General features: G+C 43.3%; 1 protein-coding gene across 7 annotated transcripts in view; it reads left to right on the forward strand.

Annotated features, from left to right (window-relative positions):
- Window positions 1–21,426, forward strand: part of Pag1 (phosphoprotein membrane anchor with glycosphingolipid microdomains 1) — a 127,821-nt gene that overhangs the window by 93,012 nt on the left and 13,383 nt on the right. For 5 of the 7 annotated variants that reach the window (XR_007109004.1, XM_047554667.1, XM_047554662.1 and 2 more), the window contains 3 exons: window positions 15,781–15,988; window positions 17,548–17,599; window positions 21,181–21,277. Coding sequence is in view for 6 of the 7 variants with exons in the window: in XM_047554667.1 (XP_047410623.1) it covers window positions 15,864–15,988; window positions 17,548–17,599; window positions 21,181–21,277 (274 nt within the window). In the remaining variant the exon portion in view is untranslated. Of the gene's footprint in view, window positions 1–1,899; window positions 2,028–15,780; window positions 15,989–17,547; window positions 17,600–21,180; window positions 21,278–21,426 lie in introns of all 7 variants that reach the window. The other 2 variants (XM_047554682.1, XM_047554691.1) reach the window with 1 other exon arrangement.

The following is a 21,426-nucleotide window of genomic DNA, read 5'->3' on the forward strand; positions in this document are numbered from 1 at the left end:
ACTGCAGTAGAAATGAGTAAGATTTTGACATAGCATTTGCAAATTTATAAATTTGCACATTCAAATTTTGAAATTTGCATATTCATATGCCCTGGGGATCAAATGCCCAACCCCTATTCCTGACCAATTAAGCCAACTTTGGGGATTAGCCCTGGGCATTGATATATGATAAAATTTTTCCTGAGTGATTCTAATGTATAGATAGGGATGAAGGCTACTAGTTCTTTCAAAGAAATAGAATAGTCAAAGAATTTCATAGTTTCCTGGATAGCCCTTAGGATAAAGCTGGTTAGAGCTTAATCTCCTTAGTCTTTGTGTCTTATGTCATCAGGATCCTGCCTTCATTATATCGTTATGTATCTGAATTTATGGTCCAAAGTTTAATTATATGGGAGAACTTTTCCTTCCTCCTTTCTATCCTTCTCTCCTTTCTTCTTTCCTTCCTTTTTCCTCCTTTCAATATTTGATCCTATGAAAGCATATCTTCCTTCTAAAGTGTAATCCAGACATTGAAAATGTTTAAAATCTATAAAGGAATAGTCCATTGTAATTAAATTTAAAGCTCTGTGTATACATTACTCAGAAATTAAGACTTGCTGCTAAAAATATTGAAGATATAATAAAGACATACAAGTTTCTTCAAAATGTGTGAAATAAACTTGTAATTGGAGTTGGTGCAGAGAGAGGAAAAAAAAGATAGACTAAGATAATTGCTATAATTGAAGATAATTACACTCTTTGAGCTTACAGTCAGCCTACGAGGGAAGAAGAAAAAAGGAAATATGGTTTTTGTATGTATAGTTTAGTTTTTATAAAAAGAGGCAAGCTAATTCATCAAGACAGAAAACCTTTTAAAATCTTTTAAGAGTTTCTTACATGGAGGCATAAAGCTTTATGTACCCACCAATAGAACAATACCATTTTTATACTTTTATGAAAAAGGCAGGTAAACAAATCTTGACATTTTCTTATATTAATATTTTATAAAAGCCACTTATTATGACATTAATCAGTATGTTCAGCTGGTACCTAATACAGCCCCCTCAATAGGACTGTGCAGGCCACAGTAAAGGAGAATATTAATATTCTAGTCACCTGCAGCAGAAGGATGTCCTTCAGTGCATCTGAAAGCCACACCAATTAATAAATTAAGGGAAAGGGCCAATGAGCACCACGCTATTAGGAAGTATAAAAATGTTGGCATTTGCCCCTTCAACCAACCCCTGCTCTCTTTAACACTTATAGTCCTAGTACTCTGGGAGAGTATTAACAGTTTAGAAAAAAAAAAAAAAAAAAAAATATATATATATATATATCAAAACAAAAAAAACAACAGTTTAGAAACTATCCTGAAATTATATGCCTTGGTGTCCTAGAAGGATCCTGGCAGCAGAAACATACTTAGCAGACTTAGATCATTCTGACTAGAGAGGGTTCAGTGTCTTGCACTGCTCTTAATTGAGTTCTCAGTCAGGTGAAACAGAACGTGTCTGAGCTACAGGTGGATCAGTTGTTCATAAAATCTGCTTGTTCCTGATATAGTACAACATGGAAGCTTATGAAGAAGGAAAATGAATTCAAGTTTTTAAGAGTTTGGAGAAAGGTCTAAGAAAGGTAATGTGAAAAAGACCAAATCAGTCTCTTCAGAGGTATTACAATTTATTGTTTTATAGTTAGCATTGGGAAACCACATAACTGTTACAAATAATTGCTTACATAAAGAACTGATATGAAGCCACTTAACTAGTTTATTTAATCTAGTGAATTTAAAATATGAACTTCTTTTTCCATTAGTATTTACTAAACATCAGTGACAGCTTGATTTTTCTAGATGACCTTTTGGTTTTGTGTTTTAGAATTTGTTTTGTTTTTGAGACACCGTCTTACTGTGCTTCTCAGGCTGGTCTCAGACTCCAGGGTTCAAGTGATCTACCTCCCTGAGCCTCAGACTACTGGCATGCACCACCACACCTGGCTTCCAGATGAGTTTTCCTTTTGCCCCCAAAACACATCTCTTGTGCCATTTTGTAAGTATATTTTTCTTGAAGTTTTCATGTAATGGAATTATGAGAAATAAGTACACAGTGGTCCTCTCAAGATCAAATCCCGCTGTTTTATTTTCCAGTCTACAACATTAGATCCACCACCATGGTTGTGCAATGCCAACCTCATACCTCTGGGAGGCGCCACTCACAATGCAGCTTGTGCCCTTGGCACAATCAGACCTACTCAAAGCCTCTATGACAGAGAAGAGTGAATTCCTGATGCTTTGTGCAAAATTTCTTTTGAGTTCCCTTGTTTTATTTTTAAAGTTCTTAATGGAGCCTGGTATTCCATAAATATTCCTTTCCTTTGTTATTAAATTAACAAAGTTAGAATTGAGTTATTTTAACATTCCAGGAAGATATGGCCAGCATTGGAACACATCTCTAAGATAAGTCTTTCCCAGTCTGGGAAGCTTTCTGCTTCACCATCTGTCACTGCCTGCCTCTCAACTAAATGACTTTAAAATGTCCCTTCCAGAAAAGGAGTGAAACACAGCATAGAGCAGTGAGGGGTAGTGGTGTCCAAGCTGTACCTGATATTAGCTCTCATTGTGTAAGACTGTAGAGTTTTTCTGCTCTTTACCTTCCAAAGAAAATGGAAATTGAGCTAGAGTGACCATATAGGCTGTTTAGATACAAGCACTTTAAGCTCAATAAGGAGAAAGGGCTCTCTCCAAAATTTTAGCTTAATAAATCCATAATCTAAGTTCTCTTCAAAAAAGTTCTTCTCACTGTGGCATGTAATATAGCATAAGTTCCCTTTGATCCTTCAACCTGGAAACTGCTGTGACATCCACAGCATAAAACACTTGTGAACTGCTGAGACTTGTCATCCTGAACCCATCACCTCCATTTTATTCATGATTTACAAACAGAAAATGAAAAATCTTGAGGGAGAAGATGTGATCGTCATTAGCTATGAAGATGTTCAAAACTGGATTTGTTTCAGTTCATTAGGTCTTATAATCACATTAGCTGCGTGGCTTTGTGAGGAGCAGAGTTGGCCTCTGGAGATGTCCCCCTGGACTTCCCCAGACTTTCACTCCCTCTGCCCACAGGGGCCCACGATGGGATTAGATTTTTTTCCTTTCACAGGATGAATCAGTGAAAACAATACTGCATGTAGAAATCATGCTCACCCTCTGTAATGATTCCCCTGGCCCAGTGCTATGTCAGTTTTAAATAATCCTGAACTTCTGAAGTCTTGATGCAATGAGCAACCCCCACTCCACTGGAATTCCTATGTAACAAATACTCCATATATTTATCACTGGTGTCATACAAACTAGGAAGCCTCGGCTTTCAGAATCAGCCCTAAGTTGTCCATATGTGGTATAAAATCCCTTTCCTTTCCCCTGCCCTCTCTTGCTCAGCTCTCGATTGGGAGCTGTGAGTCAACTTGGGCAGGAGAAACTGAAGCCAGTGCATCAGATCCATAGTGAGGCCTGTCTGCAGAACCCATGAGATGACAGGGGTCAGGAAGGCAGTGGCCCTTCAGCAGCTCATTGGGGTTGGAGGGGCAAAGAACAGTTTCTGGCTTGAATAGTACAGGACTCACAAGCTCTAGACATGTGTTCTTCAAAGGATTTTCAGTGAACAAACTATTGTTCTCATTCATCATGGGGTATAAGGTGCATATTAAAAGTACAAATACTTGGGCCCCATCCAAATCTACTATATCAGAAGATCTGAGAGCCAGGTCTAGGCATTGACAGTTTAACAAATGTCCCAGGTGTAACAAAGCAAGAACTGGGAGAGGTCAAGGAGTAAGGGATTCTGGAGGGAGAATTTTCCTGGGAAGGACAGCAAGGGAAACCTGTGAAGCCAATAGATGAGGGGTGGTCATGGAGGGACTTACAGGTCACGTATTCTGATATAAATTTAGGCCGGTGTGGTAGGACCACAGTCAAAACACTCATCCACATAGATTCACAGCATGTTCTCTTGTCAGAAGTGAGATACTATTCTGTCCTACTGTCATGTCTCTCCTTGAGATCCTGACATTATTCCATATTGCCTTTTATATCTAGTCCAAAGTGTTTTAGGCTCTCCAGGGTATGAGCAGCCTTTGAAATGAACATGAGCCTCTTCCAAAGCAGTGACTAATTCTAATCGTTGAGTTCCATAATCAGTTACATCAGACCATGTAAGAACAGGCTCTGCCCGGGTATTACTGTTCCCATGTACCTGTCTCCCCACCTCTGTTGACAGAGTTTTATCTCCTCCACCTTGAGTAAAGGAAGACAGGGAGGCCAATGTCCATAGGCACATACATATATATATGTCATTCTTCACTGAGTTCCCTATGGATTAAGGTCAGCCTTAGACAAAATGGAAAAGCAGAGAAAAATGACATGAAAAGCTACCCATGTGGATTCCCCCATGTCTTATTTCCCTCTGGCACACAACGCCCCTGTGTCTGGGCCTCAGCCCTCCCATCCTCCTCCTTTTTTTCCTCCCCAGGTGACTTGGTCTGTTGTCTGTCACTCATGCTTTAGGACAGTTTTCTTTCCTGTTTTGTTTTTCTTTATTGTGGCACTGGGGTTAGAACCCATGCTAGGTAAGCTTGACGCCCCCAGCCCCTTAGTGTGATAGTCAGTGCACAGGCCAGCCCTCCTTTGAGTATTTGCTTTTAAAGTTTTGGCCTTAACTGTAAAATAAAATTAGTTTTCTTCCATTTATACCAGGGCAGGGGCTCTACACACACACATACACACACACACACACACACACACACACACACACACACATATCCCCGCCTTGGAACCCGGCCCACCCTCCAAGGCCAGCAGACCTGCTGTGTGGTGTGCACACATGGGAGGTGGGCCTTTCCACCCTCTGAACATGCAAAGGCTGCCTTTGGAATCCACTAGACACATTGAGGACAGTTCTCAGCTTGAAACAACATCAGTCCAAGGGCACTGCCGCTGCATCCATCCCTTGGAGCCTCTGCCACCAAGCTGAATAGAATCAAGCTGCAGTTACTGTGACAAAGTGCCATCTCTAATGCAGCATGGTAGAGAGGGAAGGAGTTTCAAGTTTGCTTGGTTTGTGTTTCTGAATTCACATGCTTGGAATTCGACAATAAATTGTGGTTTTGGTTTTGGCTTTTTAATCTTTGGCCAAAATACATCCCTGCAGTAGGAACTTATATCTAAACATTTTTACCACTTGCAAAATTAAATTACAGAGAACCAGTATGGTTTCAGGGTCAGGATGTAGTTAGAAGATGAATTGTGCTTAGCACAGGATAGATGTTTAGCAATTATCGTTCAGTGAATGAGAGTGTCAAAGAGTAAGAAATATCATTAAATGTATTTGTCATGAAACCAACCCAAGATGTCTTTAAAAACAAAGGTCTCCACAGTGTCTTACCAGGCTTATTAGGTATTCAGATTAGGAATTAGATGGATCCCTCTTGCTATCTCTGTAAGATTTTCCAAATTTGGGATATCTGCCTTTAAAGAGCCTCGAAGCTTCCAGGAGAAGTGTTTTCTTTCTGCATTACCTGTTCTTGAGCCAGCTGCACATTTCAGTTCTGTCCCTGCGTTTTGTTGAAAGGCTGTTATAAATCTCATTGGAAATGTGTAAATATAAAAACTACATGTTAACGAAAGGATAAAAGGACTCTGGAGTCAGCTCCACGGCCAGTATACAATGGTGGCATCGGCAGAGTGCCCTGGATGTTTTGAAAGGGCAGTCGGCATTGATTCCTGGCACTGCACACTGCCTGGAAAGGTCGCCCATGATTTCTCCTCCTGACACCCGTTTAACTGGTGCACCCAGTTTCCCATGAATTACCAAGACTGTGATTTCTGGGGAGTTGAAACTATCAATCACATTGAAAATTTAAGGTTCTTGCTAGAGCAACATTTGCCTTCATGTGCCAAGTCCTGAATTTTTGTTTTATGACCCTAGGAATCACTAGCCACTTTTATAAAATGATAGAAGCTGAGATTTGGAAAGAAACCTTAGAAATGACTGCATTTTTTGCAGAAGGGGGATTTGAGGCACAAGGAGGTTTAGAATTGTTTCAGGCCACACAGCAGTGTAGTGGGAAAGCACGGAATAGCAATGGGGACTGTGTTGCCCATGCCTGGGCAGTGTCCACTCACTATCATTTTCTTAGACTCTGGACTGAGAGAGCTGCTTATACTTAAGCTCCTCTATGGAAATCAAGAAGCTTTCTTGGATGCTGGAGTCGTGGCCTTGGGGTCCCATAACTTTAAGATGAAGACCAAGTTTCAGCACCAGGAATCCAACTGCCTAAGCCTTCAGCCTGTTTGGAAGGAAGATGAACTTCAGGTTGAAGGCTGCAGACAGCAGTGTGGACAGCACCGGCAGCCAGTTAGAAATGCAGAACCTGAACTGCCTCCTGCTTGGGTCATTCAGAATTTGCACCTTAGCAGGACCACCACCCCCCATCATCCATGGGCCCATTCAAGTTGAAGAAACACCATTCTAGAAGTCTTCTCAAACTTCAGGGTGCATTGTGATTACCCAGAGGGCTTGTTAAATCAGGCTGCCAGCCCTAGCCCATAGTGTCTTCATCAAAAACTTGGGGAAGTCCAGAATTCAGCATTTTCAACAAGTTCCCAGGAACACTCTTTGAGATGGCCTGTGATACTTGCACTGAGGCCTAGGCACTGGAGAGTCACACCCCTGAGCCATCTGCCTTCCCCTGCCTGCTCCTGCCAGGAAGCCTTGAAGACAAGCCCTGAGAACCTACATTTTCAAATGCAAGTTCAGGCTTATTTTGGTTAAGCTAGTCACTCTTCATATGCTTCTTCAGCCCTATGTAGATCACATAACCACAGCAAGTAGCTTGCAGGCGTGTGTTCTAAGGATTCAGGTTCTATTTTTCAAAAGTCAAGACGTATTTTTGTCTATTTCGTAATTTAAAATATTATAAGTAAAGATAACTCTGATGTATTAAGTGCTAGGTAATAAGGGCGTGGCTCCTGGGCAATAAGTTGAGCTATATTCTTGCTGGCATCTGAGTAGAATGTTAAGCCAATGGTTCCTACCATAGCGGAGCCTCTGACAACATGGTAGACATGAGTGAGCTGCTGTTTGAATACCCCAGTGCACATTCCTCTGTTGTGTGACTTAAACTGCCGTCTGCTTTTAAGGTCTACCTCTCCAGTCTTGAGTTTCCTGTTCCCAGAATAAGTACCTGCTGATGTACAAGGTCAGTGGGTGGCATGGTCAGGGCATGGGGCAGAGGGGAGCATTTGTAATTAGCCCTGTCTAAACACATGTCAAAGTGAAGCTGATCTTCTAAATAGCATGAACCACAAAGAGGATTTGACTGAGAGCCATTTCTCCCCTAGAGTACATTTCTGAACCTCTCTCAGCAAAGATACTGAAGTTTGTTTTTGGTTAAGTCTTTTATTATTATGAAAAAAAAATGGCTGAATCACTGAGCCTCAGAAGCCAAATAAAAACAGTACAGAGCAATGCTTAGCCAAGTGTGACTGTAAACAGTCCTGGTCTCAGGAAACAGGCCTGCGTGTAAACGCCACATCCATCACAGCGTAGCTGGCCAGATGAGCTCTGCAAAGCTCTCCAGATCCCCTGGAGGGACGGTCTATGATGGATGCATGGCTGGGGTCACGTGGTGGCCAAACCAATAGGGAGAAAACATTCTTCTCTTTGATGCCAAAAACGAGTCATGATGGAGGAAGCAGAGATGAACAGGAAGAAGGGTGTGGCTCCCAGGTCCTCACCTGTCTGCTGCTGCCAGACAGGCCAGGCACCCGGGGGTTATGAACGACCTGGGGATGAGAACACACGGCCAGCCAACATCCTAGAATAGAAAGTCCTGGGGACCCTGAGTGAGGAAAGCTGTCTCTGTGTGACCCTAGACCAGACCCTTAACTTGGGCTTAAACTTTCTCATCCACAAAATAGTTTCAGTGACACCAAAATCACAGGGTCATAAGGATTAAGTAAAAGATCACATGCAAAAGTGGCTGGCACATAGTATACTCCCTTAGCTTTTCCGGTGTTTTTTATTTAAGCTTGTGAATCACAACTGATTTGTAGAGGACCTCTTAAGGCTACCAGGGACCCTGGGGAAGGCAAGGTGACTAAGTATAGGAAGGAGCTCAGTGCAGATTAGCCTGTCTGGCCAGGTGGCTGGCAAGCTAAATTTTGTGTCTGCTGCGCCCCGTCACTTCTTACTCACACACTTACCATCTTTGAAGGCCTAATCAGTAGGTACTTGTCCTGGAAGCTTTTCCTCCTCTGAACTGTTTTTTCACTAAATATATATATAGTGCCCACTGTGTGCTGCACACTAGGGCAACAGCATTGTCCCACATGGATCTGCTCCTCACAGGGCTTAGTTGGCTGAGGAGACACTACAATCCCTTCATAATTTCAGTTTTGAATAATGTTGGGAAGGGAAATTCTTATCAAAGAGGGTCCTGAACTATCCTTGGGGGCTGAGAGGGTTGGAGCATCAGGGAAACTACTCCAAAAAAAGTGCCATTTAAACTGAGACCTAAAGTGGGGGGTGGGGGGCCTCATCAGGTGAAAATCAAGAGGAGGAGTCACAAGAATATGGAAAGCTGCCTTTTCCTTGGAGAAACACAAGGTTCAGGCCCCTCGAGGAGAAGGGAAGGGAAGGGAAGGGCCAGTGTCCGATTCCTGAAAGATGGAAGAGAGATGGAATTGTCACCAGGAGCACAGGTGGAGGAACATGAAGCCTGAGGACACAGGTAGATTGCCCAGTCTCGAGAGGCTGGCAGAGTTTGGGGTGATGCAGGTACAGAAACAGATTACCAGTGCAGTGATTTTTTTTTTTTTTTTTTTTTTTTTTTTTAAGAGATCCGACTGCTTTGGTGATAGGACAAAGGCAGGAGACTATGTTCATTCAAGAGTTAGGATTGGGCCTTAAGACACCCTGGGCCTATTTTTTAATTGTTTTCTTGGTGTACTGGTCTCCTTTATTCTCCTCCTCTTTTGTACCATATAAATTAGAAATTAAATTTGCATTTTGAGAGTCTGCTTAGGAATCACCATTCTTCCTACTGAAACATATATTCAGTAAAAAAAATCCCTGACTGGCTCTGATTTTTCAGGTCATGTAGATTGCAGGAATATAGTAGGAAATGAGACCAGGACATCTCACCCTAAAGGAACTTTTAAGGTAGACCAGCTGTGCAAACACACAAGACAGGAAGAGAGAAGACCTGAAGTCCAAATTGCATGCTTTCTGAAACATCACACAAAGACTCTAGGTGCAAAACAAAGTCACCTCACCCAGTCTGTTGAACATGTGGTCTTAACCCCAGTAGGAGCGCATGTCGGGGCTCCTCTCAGGATGCACGCAGTACATAACAACAGGTACTTATGCAAGGACCTCTCTCCCTCCATCCTTCCCTCTATCCCTGCCTTCTTTCTTTCTCTCTCCCTGTCCTTTCCACCCCATGAAAAATGAACCTTGGCAGCTGACTTCCTAATCATGACATGAGAAAAAGCAACCCTAGAAGTCATTTCATTTCCCATCAAAGTCACTTGTCCCTGTAGGCAGAAGCCAAGTGTCTAATCTTTTATAAAAGTGGGGCTGCAAATGTGGCTCAGTCATAAGAGCACTTGCCTGGTCTGTAGAAGGCCCTGGGTTCAGTTCCACCACCATGCAAAACAACAATTAAAAAAAAAAAAAAACATAAAAGCAGTAAGCTGTTTTTTCTGTGATGTAAGTTTAATGTATTCCCTAAGACAAGAGACAACACACACACCCCTCTTCAAATAGGTCCACTTTCCTATTTCCTGAGTAGATCAATAGGCTCTACATATACGAAACATTTGACTGAGCCTGACAGACGGCTGTAAGGATTCATAACTCACTCTTAGGACAAATGGCTGCCTCCTCTTCTGTAAGCAAGCCTTGATACCAGTGCCCCTTTGGTCTAGTGGTGGAAAGGTTTCCAGGTGATGTGCTTTTCTCAAGCTGCTACAGGAAGAAATGTCAGGATGTTGCTCTCCTGTGACATTATTAAATGATTCAGGAAACTGTACACAAGAACATCTTGCCTCAGAGTCCTTCACCACTTTGTCTCATTGGTTGTGTTTTTTCCCTGACTTGGTGAAGGAGTATGTAGGGAGATCTTGGTTACAGTCTCCTGGAGGATGTGGGCAACTTTGTACCCTTATCAGAATGGAAGAATAAGCGCCCATTTCAATTCTCTGCATCACAGCAGGCTGGGTCTACCCTCATTCATACCAAGTTTCCTATGACAGGTTAAGAATTTAAATACTTAACCTTGGCCGATGCATCCACCAATGTACTCACAGGACAGAGACCTATCAGAGAATGTGGCTCCTTGGTCATGGTTAATTTGTAGCCCATGGAGCGTTGTTTTACCACATAGTTCCCACACCTGATAATGACTGGGAAGGATGAATTCCCATGGGGTTTGGGACTTGACTCTCCTGATTTTGTCCATCACTGGGGTCATCAGCGGAGGTGGTTTCCATCATCCTTAATTATGGGCTGACTTGGATAGATGTAAAGTGGTAATGACTGTCATTACTGACCTAAACCTGCTTCAAAGAAACTGTTAAGTACCTGCCTCTTAGCTGCTCTCACTGGCCATCCCAGTTTCCCTGAAGTATTATTTGGAGATTTGGCTGTGATCAGAGCACCTACCTGTTAAGGGTGTTTGGCTAAAGAAGTAAATGGCTTGTCATTTGGTCTGCAAACTTTCATTAATTTCATCTGGGTTTTATTTCCTTTCCTGTTGGAATTGATTTTGGTGGCTGATAGGCCAGGCTAATGAAGACACTTAAAATGCTAAACATAGGAGACAGGGAAGAATAATTGAACACCTCTCCTTGGAGGAGGAGCCGCTGATTAGGGCTGAGATTGGAATTGTGCTGCCACCTTGTGGTTGAAAGTGGCACTTCCTTTCCCTTATTCATTAAAATCATGGTATGATTGTTCATAAGAGATTATCAAGTTTTCAGTTCCAAATAATTAACCAGACTCACTTCTTAAATAGTCCCTATAAGGTTCCATAACCCCAAACAATAACCTTCTCAGGACCAAAGAACAAATTGCCATGGTAATTCAAATTTATATAGCACTGGAGGACAGAGGGAATACCACTGCCTCTTCCAGCAATCCCGTAGGTTTTTATTAAATTGCAGTCTCTGGCCATGATCTTAATTCAGCACAGTGAATAATTAAGCCTATTCTGAATCAAAAATAACTCATATACAATTATGAACTACATCTGCAATTACTTTCATATCTGTAGTTCATTCTAGTGGGGCATTCAGGTGTCATAAATGTCAGTTTAGGTAGAGTAGAAATAAATGGTCCTCCTTTGTCCTGGATTGAATAAATCAAAAATATATACCCATGTGGTCTGAAAACTGGATTTTTTTTTACAACAGAGTATTTTTTAAACTTCAGAGACAAAACACTTCTCCCCCAGACCATATGCTCATACACATGAAGACTCCACCCTTATCCCTGCCAATAAGGTAGAGCAGAAAAGTCACACGTGTACTTCTGCACAGATGGGGCGCCGTTCATCTACAGTGTAGGAGGGGAAGGGATGGGAGATTATACTAGCCAGTTGTAGATAAGCCATCAAAGTTTAAAGTGAAGCCAGGCACCATGGTACACACCTGTAATCCCAGCAGCTCGGGAGACTGAGCAGGAGGAAGGCAAGTTCAAAGCCAGCCTCAGCAACTTAGTGAGGAAGACCCTGCTCAAAATAAAAAATAAAATTGGCAGTGGATATGACTCGGTGGTTAAGAGCTCCTGGGTTCAATCCCCAGTACCCGCCCCCCTCAAAAAATTAAGGTGAAAGCCAGAGAAGAAATGGGCAGCAGAATTTTGGAGCAAGTAAATGCAGAGAGAGACCAAGAGAGAAGAATGGCAGAGCTCTAAGAGGGAGTAATCTCACCTAGAGTTCTACTGTGTGGATGAAGGGCCAGGTGTGTATGACTGCCCCTCCACACATGCTGCCAGGCCTCCACAGGGCACGTGGTCAGTGGCACTAGCAGGCCTCTGCCCAAACCACTGGAGCACTTGTCTCTCGGGATTCAACTGTATCTCACTCAGAAACCTGTGCCAGAAGACCTCTTTTCATTGTGAGATTTTTATCCAGGTTGAGAATGTTAGGAAAAAGTTCTTTCTTTCAATAGTTTTTGAGAAAATTCTGATTGAAGGGGAGTAAGCCAGGAATTTGGACACATTTTTTCAGAGTTCCTGTCTTTATTGGGGAGCTTGTAATATAGTCTCTTTCTCCCTGCAAGTTCCAAATAGTCTGGCACCCCACATATTTCATTGTATCCTATCAGCCTCCTCCTGTTGAGAGAGGAGAGGAAAGTATAGAAACATACAGCCACGGAGGGAGGAATCACGGATCCCATGCTAGGCCTGCCGGATGCGCCTCTGCCTTTGAGCAATTCACACAGCATCTCTTTTCTAAGAACTTAGCACTTTATAAATAAGCGTGGAATCTGTTGTGTGAATGAAGGAACAAACAAATATCTGTGCAAGTGACAGATCTTTTATCTGTGCTCCCTACAATGTTTTATGCTTTGGAATTGTATACAAAAAGTTATTTCATATGCTTTCATAGTTCCTCATGACTTCAGGGCTTCCTTGAACATGTTGGGGTTTTTTTTGTTTGTTCTTTGGTTTTTGGTTTTTCTTTTTTTTTTTTTTTTTTTCTTTTTCTAAAAATTCTTTTTAGCTATGCCTGATAGTAGAATATATTTTGACATATTTATACTAATACGGTAATTAGGATCCCAGTCTTGTGGTTGTGCATGATGTTGAGATTCACTGTGGTGTATTCCTTTATGGACATAGGAAAGTTATGTCAGATTTATTCCACTGTCTTTCCAATTCCCATCCCCCCTCCTTTCCCTTCGTTCCCCTTTGTCTAATCCACTGAGCTGCTATTCTTCATCTGCCTCTCCCTTATTGTTGGTTAGCATCCACACAGCAGAGAAAATATTCAACCTTTGATTTTGGAGGGATTGGCTTATTTCATTTAGCAGGATAGTCTCCAGATCCATCCATTTCCTGGCAAAAATCATAAACTCATTCTTCTTTATAACTGAGTAATATTCCATTGTGTACATATACCTCATTTTCTTCATCCATTCATTTGTCAAAGGACACCTACATTGGTTCCATAACTTAGCTATTGTGAATTAACCTGCTATAAACATTGATGTGGCTGTGTCACTGTAGTATGTTGATTTTAAGTCCTTTAGGGATATACTGAGGAGTCATATAACTGGATCAAATGGTGGTTCTATTCCAGGTTTTCTGAGGAATCTCCTACTGCTTTCCAGAGTGGTTGCACCAATTTGCAGTCTGACAGGCAGTGTGTGCGTGTATCTTTGCCCCACATCCTCGTCAACACTTATTGTCACTTTTATTCTTGATTGTTGCCCTTCTGACAGGAGTGAGATGAATGTGTTTTAATAACCTATTCTGGGTGCCAATTCATAGACTCAGTTTAAAGTGAATTATCCTTTGCATCAACAAATCATTAGAAATGTGGTTATTTTCATTCAATTACAGCTGTCCAGGAACAAACAAGTAAAAGCAATTGTTTATTACTGTGTGCCTGTAGTGTTTATAAGCACGATGCATAGCCAGTCACAGGAAGAAAGACGTTCTATGTTACACAGAAAGTTCCAATTTATATCTTTATAGAACATTATAAAGAACTGTACATGTTGTCTCACAGACTGAGAAAGGCAGTTCCCCACTTTATCTCCCAGAATTCTCTCCACCCATTGTAACTAACAGTTCCTAGTGCTTCAGCTTTTTATTATTCTTCCACCTGAAATGTTCAAACAAATGTGATCATATTTCCCCTGCAGAAAATTTGGTCCAGTTGAACTGCCTTTGCCAAAATGGCCTTTATCTTCCCCCATCCAGGCAAACCCTGGTGTGCTGCTAAGATACCCATGCAGACACTCAGGTGGCCAAACACGTCTACACCTCCTCCCCGAAGCAGACAAACAGAACACATGGGCCAACAGTTTTTCTCAAGAAGAATGCTGTTATGAATCATTGTCCTCAAACAAAAATGTATGTGCTTACTTTACACCTGACACTTGAGATTAAGTTCCAGATTGTTCTTTGTAAATCTGAATATTGACCAATATTCTTGAAACAAGGCCTCTTTGATGACAGGTCATTGTCAACCTGATATACAGCTGTATTTTCCAATGATCTGGAATACTTAAAATGTTTAGCAAGAGTAATCTAACCATACTCATTTAGAAGCCCTGTAGCAGGAGCAGGAAACAGTGGCCCCCAGGAGCTTCCTGGAGGAGCAGAGACCATAGGCTTTGGGGCCCAGATGGCCGGACTCATACCTCCCTGCCTTGGAGCTCCTGGGATGCGTGGAGCAGATTACTTCTCTGCTGGGATTCTGCTTCCTTGTCTGAAAAACAGGGACTAACAGTTCCTCCCACAAAGGTCACGGGGGCGATTAAATGAGGAAAGCATTTAGCAGAGTCCCTGGCACGTACCAGGTACTAAAACGTACTAAGTACAGCTCTTATGCTTAATTTGTAGTTGTTTATAAATAGGTCTTATTTACTACCGAGGATATATTTATAAGCCCACACTTCCAGCTAGTCATTTGAAAATGCATTTATTGGTGCTCACAGCAGCTTGTGGAAGCCTGCCCTGAAAATAAAGTCACATACTCAGAATAGATAGCTGTGTATGCAGGTGAATAAAGAGACATTCTGTTTCACGGTTTTATTAACCTTAAACCTTCCAAGAGAAAAATGGGTTTGGAGAGTTAAGAGATGGCAGTAGAAGGAGGTGATGACTGCCTGTTTGCAAAAGCTATATAATGTTTATACAGTTCTGGTGGGGAAAAAAAAGCAAATCCAAATCAACATGTATCTGCCATACAGTATGGAGTACTTGGAATCTTTTTTTTTGCTTGTTTTTTCCCCACACAGTACCTTTATTTTGTTTGTTTAGTTTTGTTTTGTTTTGTTTTGTTTTTTTTAATGTGATGCTGAGGATCAAACCAAGTGCCTCACACATACTAGGCAAGTGCTCCACCACTGAACCACAACCCCAGGCCCTTGGAATCTTTATTTGAAGACATTAAGACTCCATACCCAAGTATATAAAGATAACATGACTTTCATTGCTTCAAACACTGTGCGAGTCACAGGTACTTTCCTGTTTTACGTGTTTACATGAGGAAAACAGATTCTAGATTATGCCTGGGGACTTGCCTAGAGTCAGGTTTTAGATCACATCTGCTTCCTGCATACACCTCCCTGGTTGTGCTCTGAGTTCTTGCTTCTGGCAGGAACCTGACTACGGGTTGGGATCCTCTTACCCAAAATTCTTGGGATCAGAAGTGTTTTGGATTGGAATTTTATCAGATTTTGGAATATTCGAAGATACAGAATGAGATATCTTGGGGAAAGGACTTAAGTCTACACATGAATTTTATTTCTGCTTCATATTCACCTTATACACATAACCTGAAGGTGATTTTATACATATTTTTAGTGCACCCGTGTTTTGACTGTGACCCATCACATGGGGTCAGGTGTGGAATTTTCCACTTGTGGAGTCATGCCTACACTCGGAAAGTTTCAGATTTTAGAGCCTTTCAAGTTTGGGGCTTAGAGATTAGGAATGCTCAAGCTGTGCATGGTCTGGCACCTCACATGGGAAGTAATTTCCAAACACATCGGTTTCTTTGCAGGAAGACACAGCCCTCTGCCCTCCATGTGGCCACCTGTGAAGAATTGACTCATTCCTTCAGCTGTACCAGGTCTTTCTCCCACCATGGGACCCGCAGGGAGTGTGCTGAGTGGCGGACAGATGCAGATCGTCCTCTGGGGAAGTTTGGCAGCTGTTGCCACTTTCTTCCTCATCACCTTCCTGGTCTTTCTGTGCTCGAGTTGTGACAGGTGAGAGCCAACATGTATTTAACTGGAATCTCAACCTGTTCCCTGTACCCAGAAGCATCTTTACACTAAAAACCCTGTTATAAATGGAACCTCACTGTAAAGACAGTCACACTCATATGTTAAGATCCGCTTACCTCTCTCTGCTGCAGAGGGTTCCCAGAACATTTCACATTAATTGAATGAAAATCCATATTGATTTTGCTGGGAAGAAAACCAAAGAGTCCCTCCTATATTTTAAACTTCTTTTAATAAAATTTTTTTCTGTTCTTTTGTACAATCCTTGTCAATATTTTATTGTCTTTTCCAAACTGTGGACATTTTGAAATCTCAGAGCAATATGCATCTTTTTTACCACTATTTGGAGTTTTCCTATCATATGGTTTTGGAGAGGGAGCTTATTATTTAAATGTGTGAGGTAGAACTTCAAGTTCTAAAGAAGCAGATTAGTTTTCCTAGAAGAGAGATAGACTGTATCTGGAATACTCATTAGTATCATTTTTTTTTTTTTGTAGAATTATTCTTCTGTCTCTATCCTCTGTCTCAGATAAAACATCAGAACCCCCAAAAGGAGATCTTTGCTCAGAGAGAAGTAAAGTTCTTTCTAACCAGGAGTGACTTCTTCAGACATTCAGGAATGGTTACAATGCATGCAGCTTTCTGGTGCAAGCCATGCTGCTGGGAGACAGTGGGGACCAGCTTGTCTGGCCCTGTTCCTGTCTATTTTCTCAACCTCAGAAGAAACTTTAGACTAGTGTCAATTAAAAGTCTGATATGACATCCTATGCCAAAATCTGTCCAGATGTGGAAAGCCAGGCTCTCTGACCCCACAGAGCCTCCTAAGACTTGCCATCTTGGACCCGGGCTTCCATGGCTGAGGACAAGTCAGTCAGCCAGGAAGATGAAAAGATAGAGGTACTGGCTCTCCTAGGCTTCAGAGGTCGGCTGCTGCAATTACCTGCTCCACCACTAGGTGGCACTCTTGCCTCGACCGTAGATGGAGATCCTCTACAACCAAAAGCTTTCTTTAGACTGTCCTGGGTAAAAACACTTTCTATTTTTACTCAACAGACTTTTCCATAGACTCGAAGTACAAATGACTCATCCTGAGAGCATGTACCCTCCCTGACGTGCCAAAATTTGTATTTTCTTTACTTTCTCTGTTCCATTGCAGTGTGTGACTTCACAGACTTTGTGAGGTGAGATAACCGTCTACATTTTTCTAAAGACAAAAATGATATAACTCATTCCAGTGTTCCAGGTATAAACAGTTTCCACACTGGACCCCACCTCGGTCCTCTCGTTGTGAACGTGTGTTCTCTACGCCTGGTGAAAGGATGCTCGCAAGAAGGGAGCAGTCCCTTGCTGTGACTGGGCCTCCTCCTACCCCTGACTCCTACAGACAGATCAAGTGACTGGCCAGCATTCTCGTAACAAAATAAATATGGCTCTTAAAATGAGCGATTTTAAAGTTGATAGAAATTAGGGTAGGAAAAGGTAGAGTGTGTTTAATTTCAAGGGGCACATTTGGCATTAGAACAACGTTTTATTTTCCATTTCAGAGAAAAGAAGCCAAGACTTCACAGTGGGGACCATGAGAACCTGATGAACGTGGTGAGTGTGAGCTGTGTGTGTGTGTGTGTGTGTGTGTGTGTGTGTTGTGAGCACTTTAAAACATCAGTCCCCTCACCTCCTGTCCCACTTGTGGATGACCTGAATGGAACCAGGAGCAGAGCTAAGCAGAAGTTAGCTGTGACTGCCTGCACTGTGCCCGCCTTCTGTAGGTTCCTGTTCGCCATGGCCCGAGGCCTGTGCCTTAGCCAGGTTTGTGGGGAGAGTTTCTGAAATAGATGTAATTGTGCTGCTGCCAGAAAGATCCTTAGGTGGCTCCAATCTGCCGCAGGGATGTTTCTGTCTTGCCTCTGCCAGGCTCCATCCAGTGTTATTAGTCTGCTAGGGCTATCATAAGGACAAACTGGTGGCTTAAATAACAAACTTACTGTCTCTCAGTTCTGGAGGCCAAAAGTCCAAAAATCAAGGTGTTGGCAGGGTTGGTTCCTTCTGAGGTCGGGTCTGTTCCAGAACTCTCTCCCAGCTTCTTGTGGTTTGCTGGCAGTCTTTGGTTTGTAGATGCGTCAGTGCAAACTGTCTTCATCTCCACGTGGCGTTTTCCCTCTGTCTTTCATATCATCTTCCCTCTTTGCATGTCTGTCTGAGTCCAAGTTTTCCCGTTTTATAAAGACACCAGACATATTGGACTAGGGTCCAGCCTATCCTTGTGTGACCTCATCTTAGCCAGTGTTATCTGCAATGACTGTGTTCCCAAATAAGGTCACATTCTGAGGTACTGGGGGTTAGGACTTTGACGTGAATTGGGGGGCAGGAGGACACAGTTCAACCCATAACAGCTAATGATTAAGCTCACCCCGGCCTGGAGCCCAGAGACCTGAGAGACAGCTGAGCTTTGCTGCATTCTGACAGTCCTCAGCCTCTCCTGGGTTCTGGTGGGTCCTGAGAGTCTCAGGGATCCACCTGGGGAGGGACAGCCTGAGATTGTCCCAGTCCTGCCACGTCCTTTGACTCAGGGCCATGCTCTTAAATTGCCAGGCAGCCCCAGCAGCTAGGGACAGGTCCACCCTCCTGTCCACCCTCCTATTCAGAGTCCTGCCTGAACCCTGGAGACAGTGTTAAAACAAAAGATGCTTCCTGTCCTGGTCATCATTTCTCAAGAGGAAGTGAAGACTGGTTGGGGGAAGAGGATCCAAAAAGGAAAGTATGGATGAGCCAAATACTTAACGCGAGACCCAGGTTAGACTCTCAGCCCGGCAGACACACTCGGAGCACAGGCAGGGGCACCCCCAGCCCAGGCTGCCTGACTGGATTCTCAGGATTCCTGTGGCCCAAGCAGGCAGGAAATAGCCAGGACTCTGGGTTCCTCTCAGAGACCCCAAGTTTTCCCTCACCTTCCATCTGCACACGCACACACTCCTTGCCCAGATAGCTCTCCTGGCCCTCAGCACTGATCCTCCCTAGACTCTTTCTGGGTCTCATCATCCACACTGTCCCCACTTTTGATCTGTTCCCAGTGTCTCTATTCTGCCCTAGTCATTGTCACTGTACAGGAATCAGGAGAGAAGGTGGAGGGATGGAGGGGGCCCTCTACTGTTGCTTCTCCCACACACAGAGCCCGGGCCCCATCTTTCTTCACCCCTCACCATCCTCAGAGCCCATTGGGGGTGAGGTGGGGTTGGGGTAAGAGCATCCAACTCTGCCCTCGCCTCTTCTAAGACAGGGGTTCTCAAGTATGGCCCCGTCATCAGTAGCAGCAGCATCACCCAGGAGCTGGTGAGAAGTGCAAATTCTCCTGGGAGGTGAGGGCATCAAGCAAGAGTTCTAGACCTTTGGTTCCTACTGTTCTGCTCAAGGTCAGCAGCAGCCCTGGGTGAGATAGGAAGAGAGAGGCAGCTGGATAAAGGAAAATCTTAGCCCTCTGTGTTTTCTTCCTAACACACCGTCTCCTTTGTCACTGGTCCCTCACAGCATCTCCTGTGTACCTGTATGTGTCTGAGAGCAAGTGTGTACACACAGGAACGCGTGCTGACACTGGCAGTGGTGTGCATGAGCGTGCGCACGCATACACACACACACACTTGCCTGCCTGCTCTTAAGAGCTCAGCTCCCAAATCAATTCATGTACATTCAACTTGCAGATTCCCTGTCTCTTAGAAGGTAAGATCAGAAATGGATATGGACCTTCAGCTGTGATGAATTGTGCTGCTGTGGGTCCACCTGGGAGCCTTCCTCTCCCACTCACTCCTGCTCTGTCAGGTCATCATTTCTGGGACCTGGATGTTCACATCTGTATCACAAGTTCCTGGCCACCCAACACAATGGCCATCTCATATGGCAGTGCATGTAAGCAGCATTGAACTGAAACAGAAGACTCCCAAGAAACTTAGGCCTGGACTATTTGCTGTCTATTATTATTTGATTTCCAATCAGGAGTCAGATAATCTTCAAGACCAATTAGACAAAGTTCCTCTGCTTTTTATGCCAGAACTTTCCATGTGGAATCCTGGAGCCTGAGGTTACCTCTTGTGTCACACAAACCTTGAAAAAAATGAGAAGGCTGAGAGGGGGCAAATTCTGAGTCAGGCTGCTGTCTGGACCTGTTGGTTATGTAAAGAAGTGCAGCAAGAACTGACTTGTTGCCAGGTGCAGTCGCACATGCCTATAATGTCAGCTGTTTGGGAGGCTGAGGCAGGAGGATTGAGAGTTCAAAGCCAGCCTCAGCAAAGGTGAGGTGCTAAGCAACTCAGTGAGACCCTGTCTCTAAATAAAGTACAAAATAGGGCTGGGGATGTAGCTCAGTGATTGAGTGCCTCTGAGTTCAATCCCCAGTACCTGCCCCCAAGAAAAGAACTGACTTGCCCTTTGCAATAGCTCAGCCTGGTATATTGTCCCAGGAAGTAGCTACATATTCTAGCCCAGCCAAAAATTGTCAATGCCATTCTTCCCTCCAAGTGTCCTATGTTGGTTTGTGAGAACAGGAAAGGTTTACAAAGCTGTTTGTTTGTTTTTTAGTACATGATTTCTTTTGTGAACCTTGAAGCCAGAGACTTGGCTGGTTTTGAAATAGTCTCAGAAATCAGTGGCATTATCTGTATTTGACCAGATTTAAGTCAGTGCTCATCTATGACAGAGGGTGATGCTCTGCACTCTCTCACAGCATAGCACACCTGTGAGAATAGTGTTTCACAGCACCTGTGATGTGAGGATGAGGCTGCTCCCTGCTGGAGTCAGTGCGGATCCCCTCCCTACCTTGAGCTAAGGAGGCTGATATGTCACAACCTACTTGTAGTCCGTTTATAGATCACCAGGTAGGGAGTCCTGCCAGTGGTCTTGGAAGTTTCCCATTGCCCCTGAGACTCTGTAACCACATGGTCCAATAGACCCCTTTCACAATGGTGGAACGTTCTGTGTTAGTACTGTCTCTATCCCCACTATGAAGCACTATAATATGACTAGTTAACCAAGAAGCTCAATTTGATTTGATTTGATTCACTTCATTTAAAACTAAATAGTGGATTCTGGTTTTTTTTGCTTTTGCTGTTCTGGGTTTTAGAAAAAGCCAGGAATATTCTGTGCTGTGCAGTCCATATTCTTACCAATGTGGATACATTTTTTTTTTGCAGCCTTCAGACAAGGAGATGTTCAGCCATTCGGTGACTAGCCTGACAACAGATGCTCTTGCTAGCAGTGAACAGAACGGGGCACTCACCAACGGTGACAGTAAGTTCTGCAGAAACACCAGCTTTACCAGGGTGTGGTGGTGCTCACCTGTAATCCCAGCAGCTCGGGAGGCTGAGGCAGGAGGATCACAGTTTCAAAGCCAACCTCAGCAACTTAGCCAGGTCATTAGCAACTTAGTGAGACCCTAT

This window comes from Sciurus carolinensis, chromosome 1, assembly GCF_902686445.1.
Source record: "Sciurus carolinensis chromosome 1, mSciCar1.2, whole genome shotgun sequence".
NCBI classification, from domain to species: domain Eukaryota; kingdom Metazoa; phylum Chordata; class Mammalia; order Rodentia; family Sciuridae; genus Sciurus; species Sciurus carolinensis.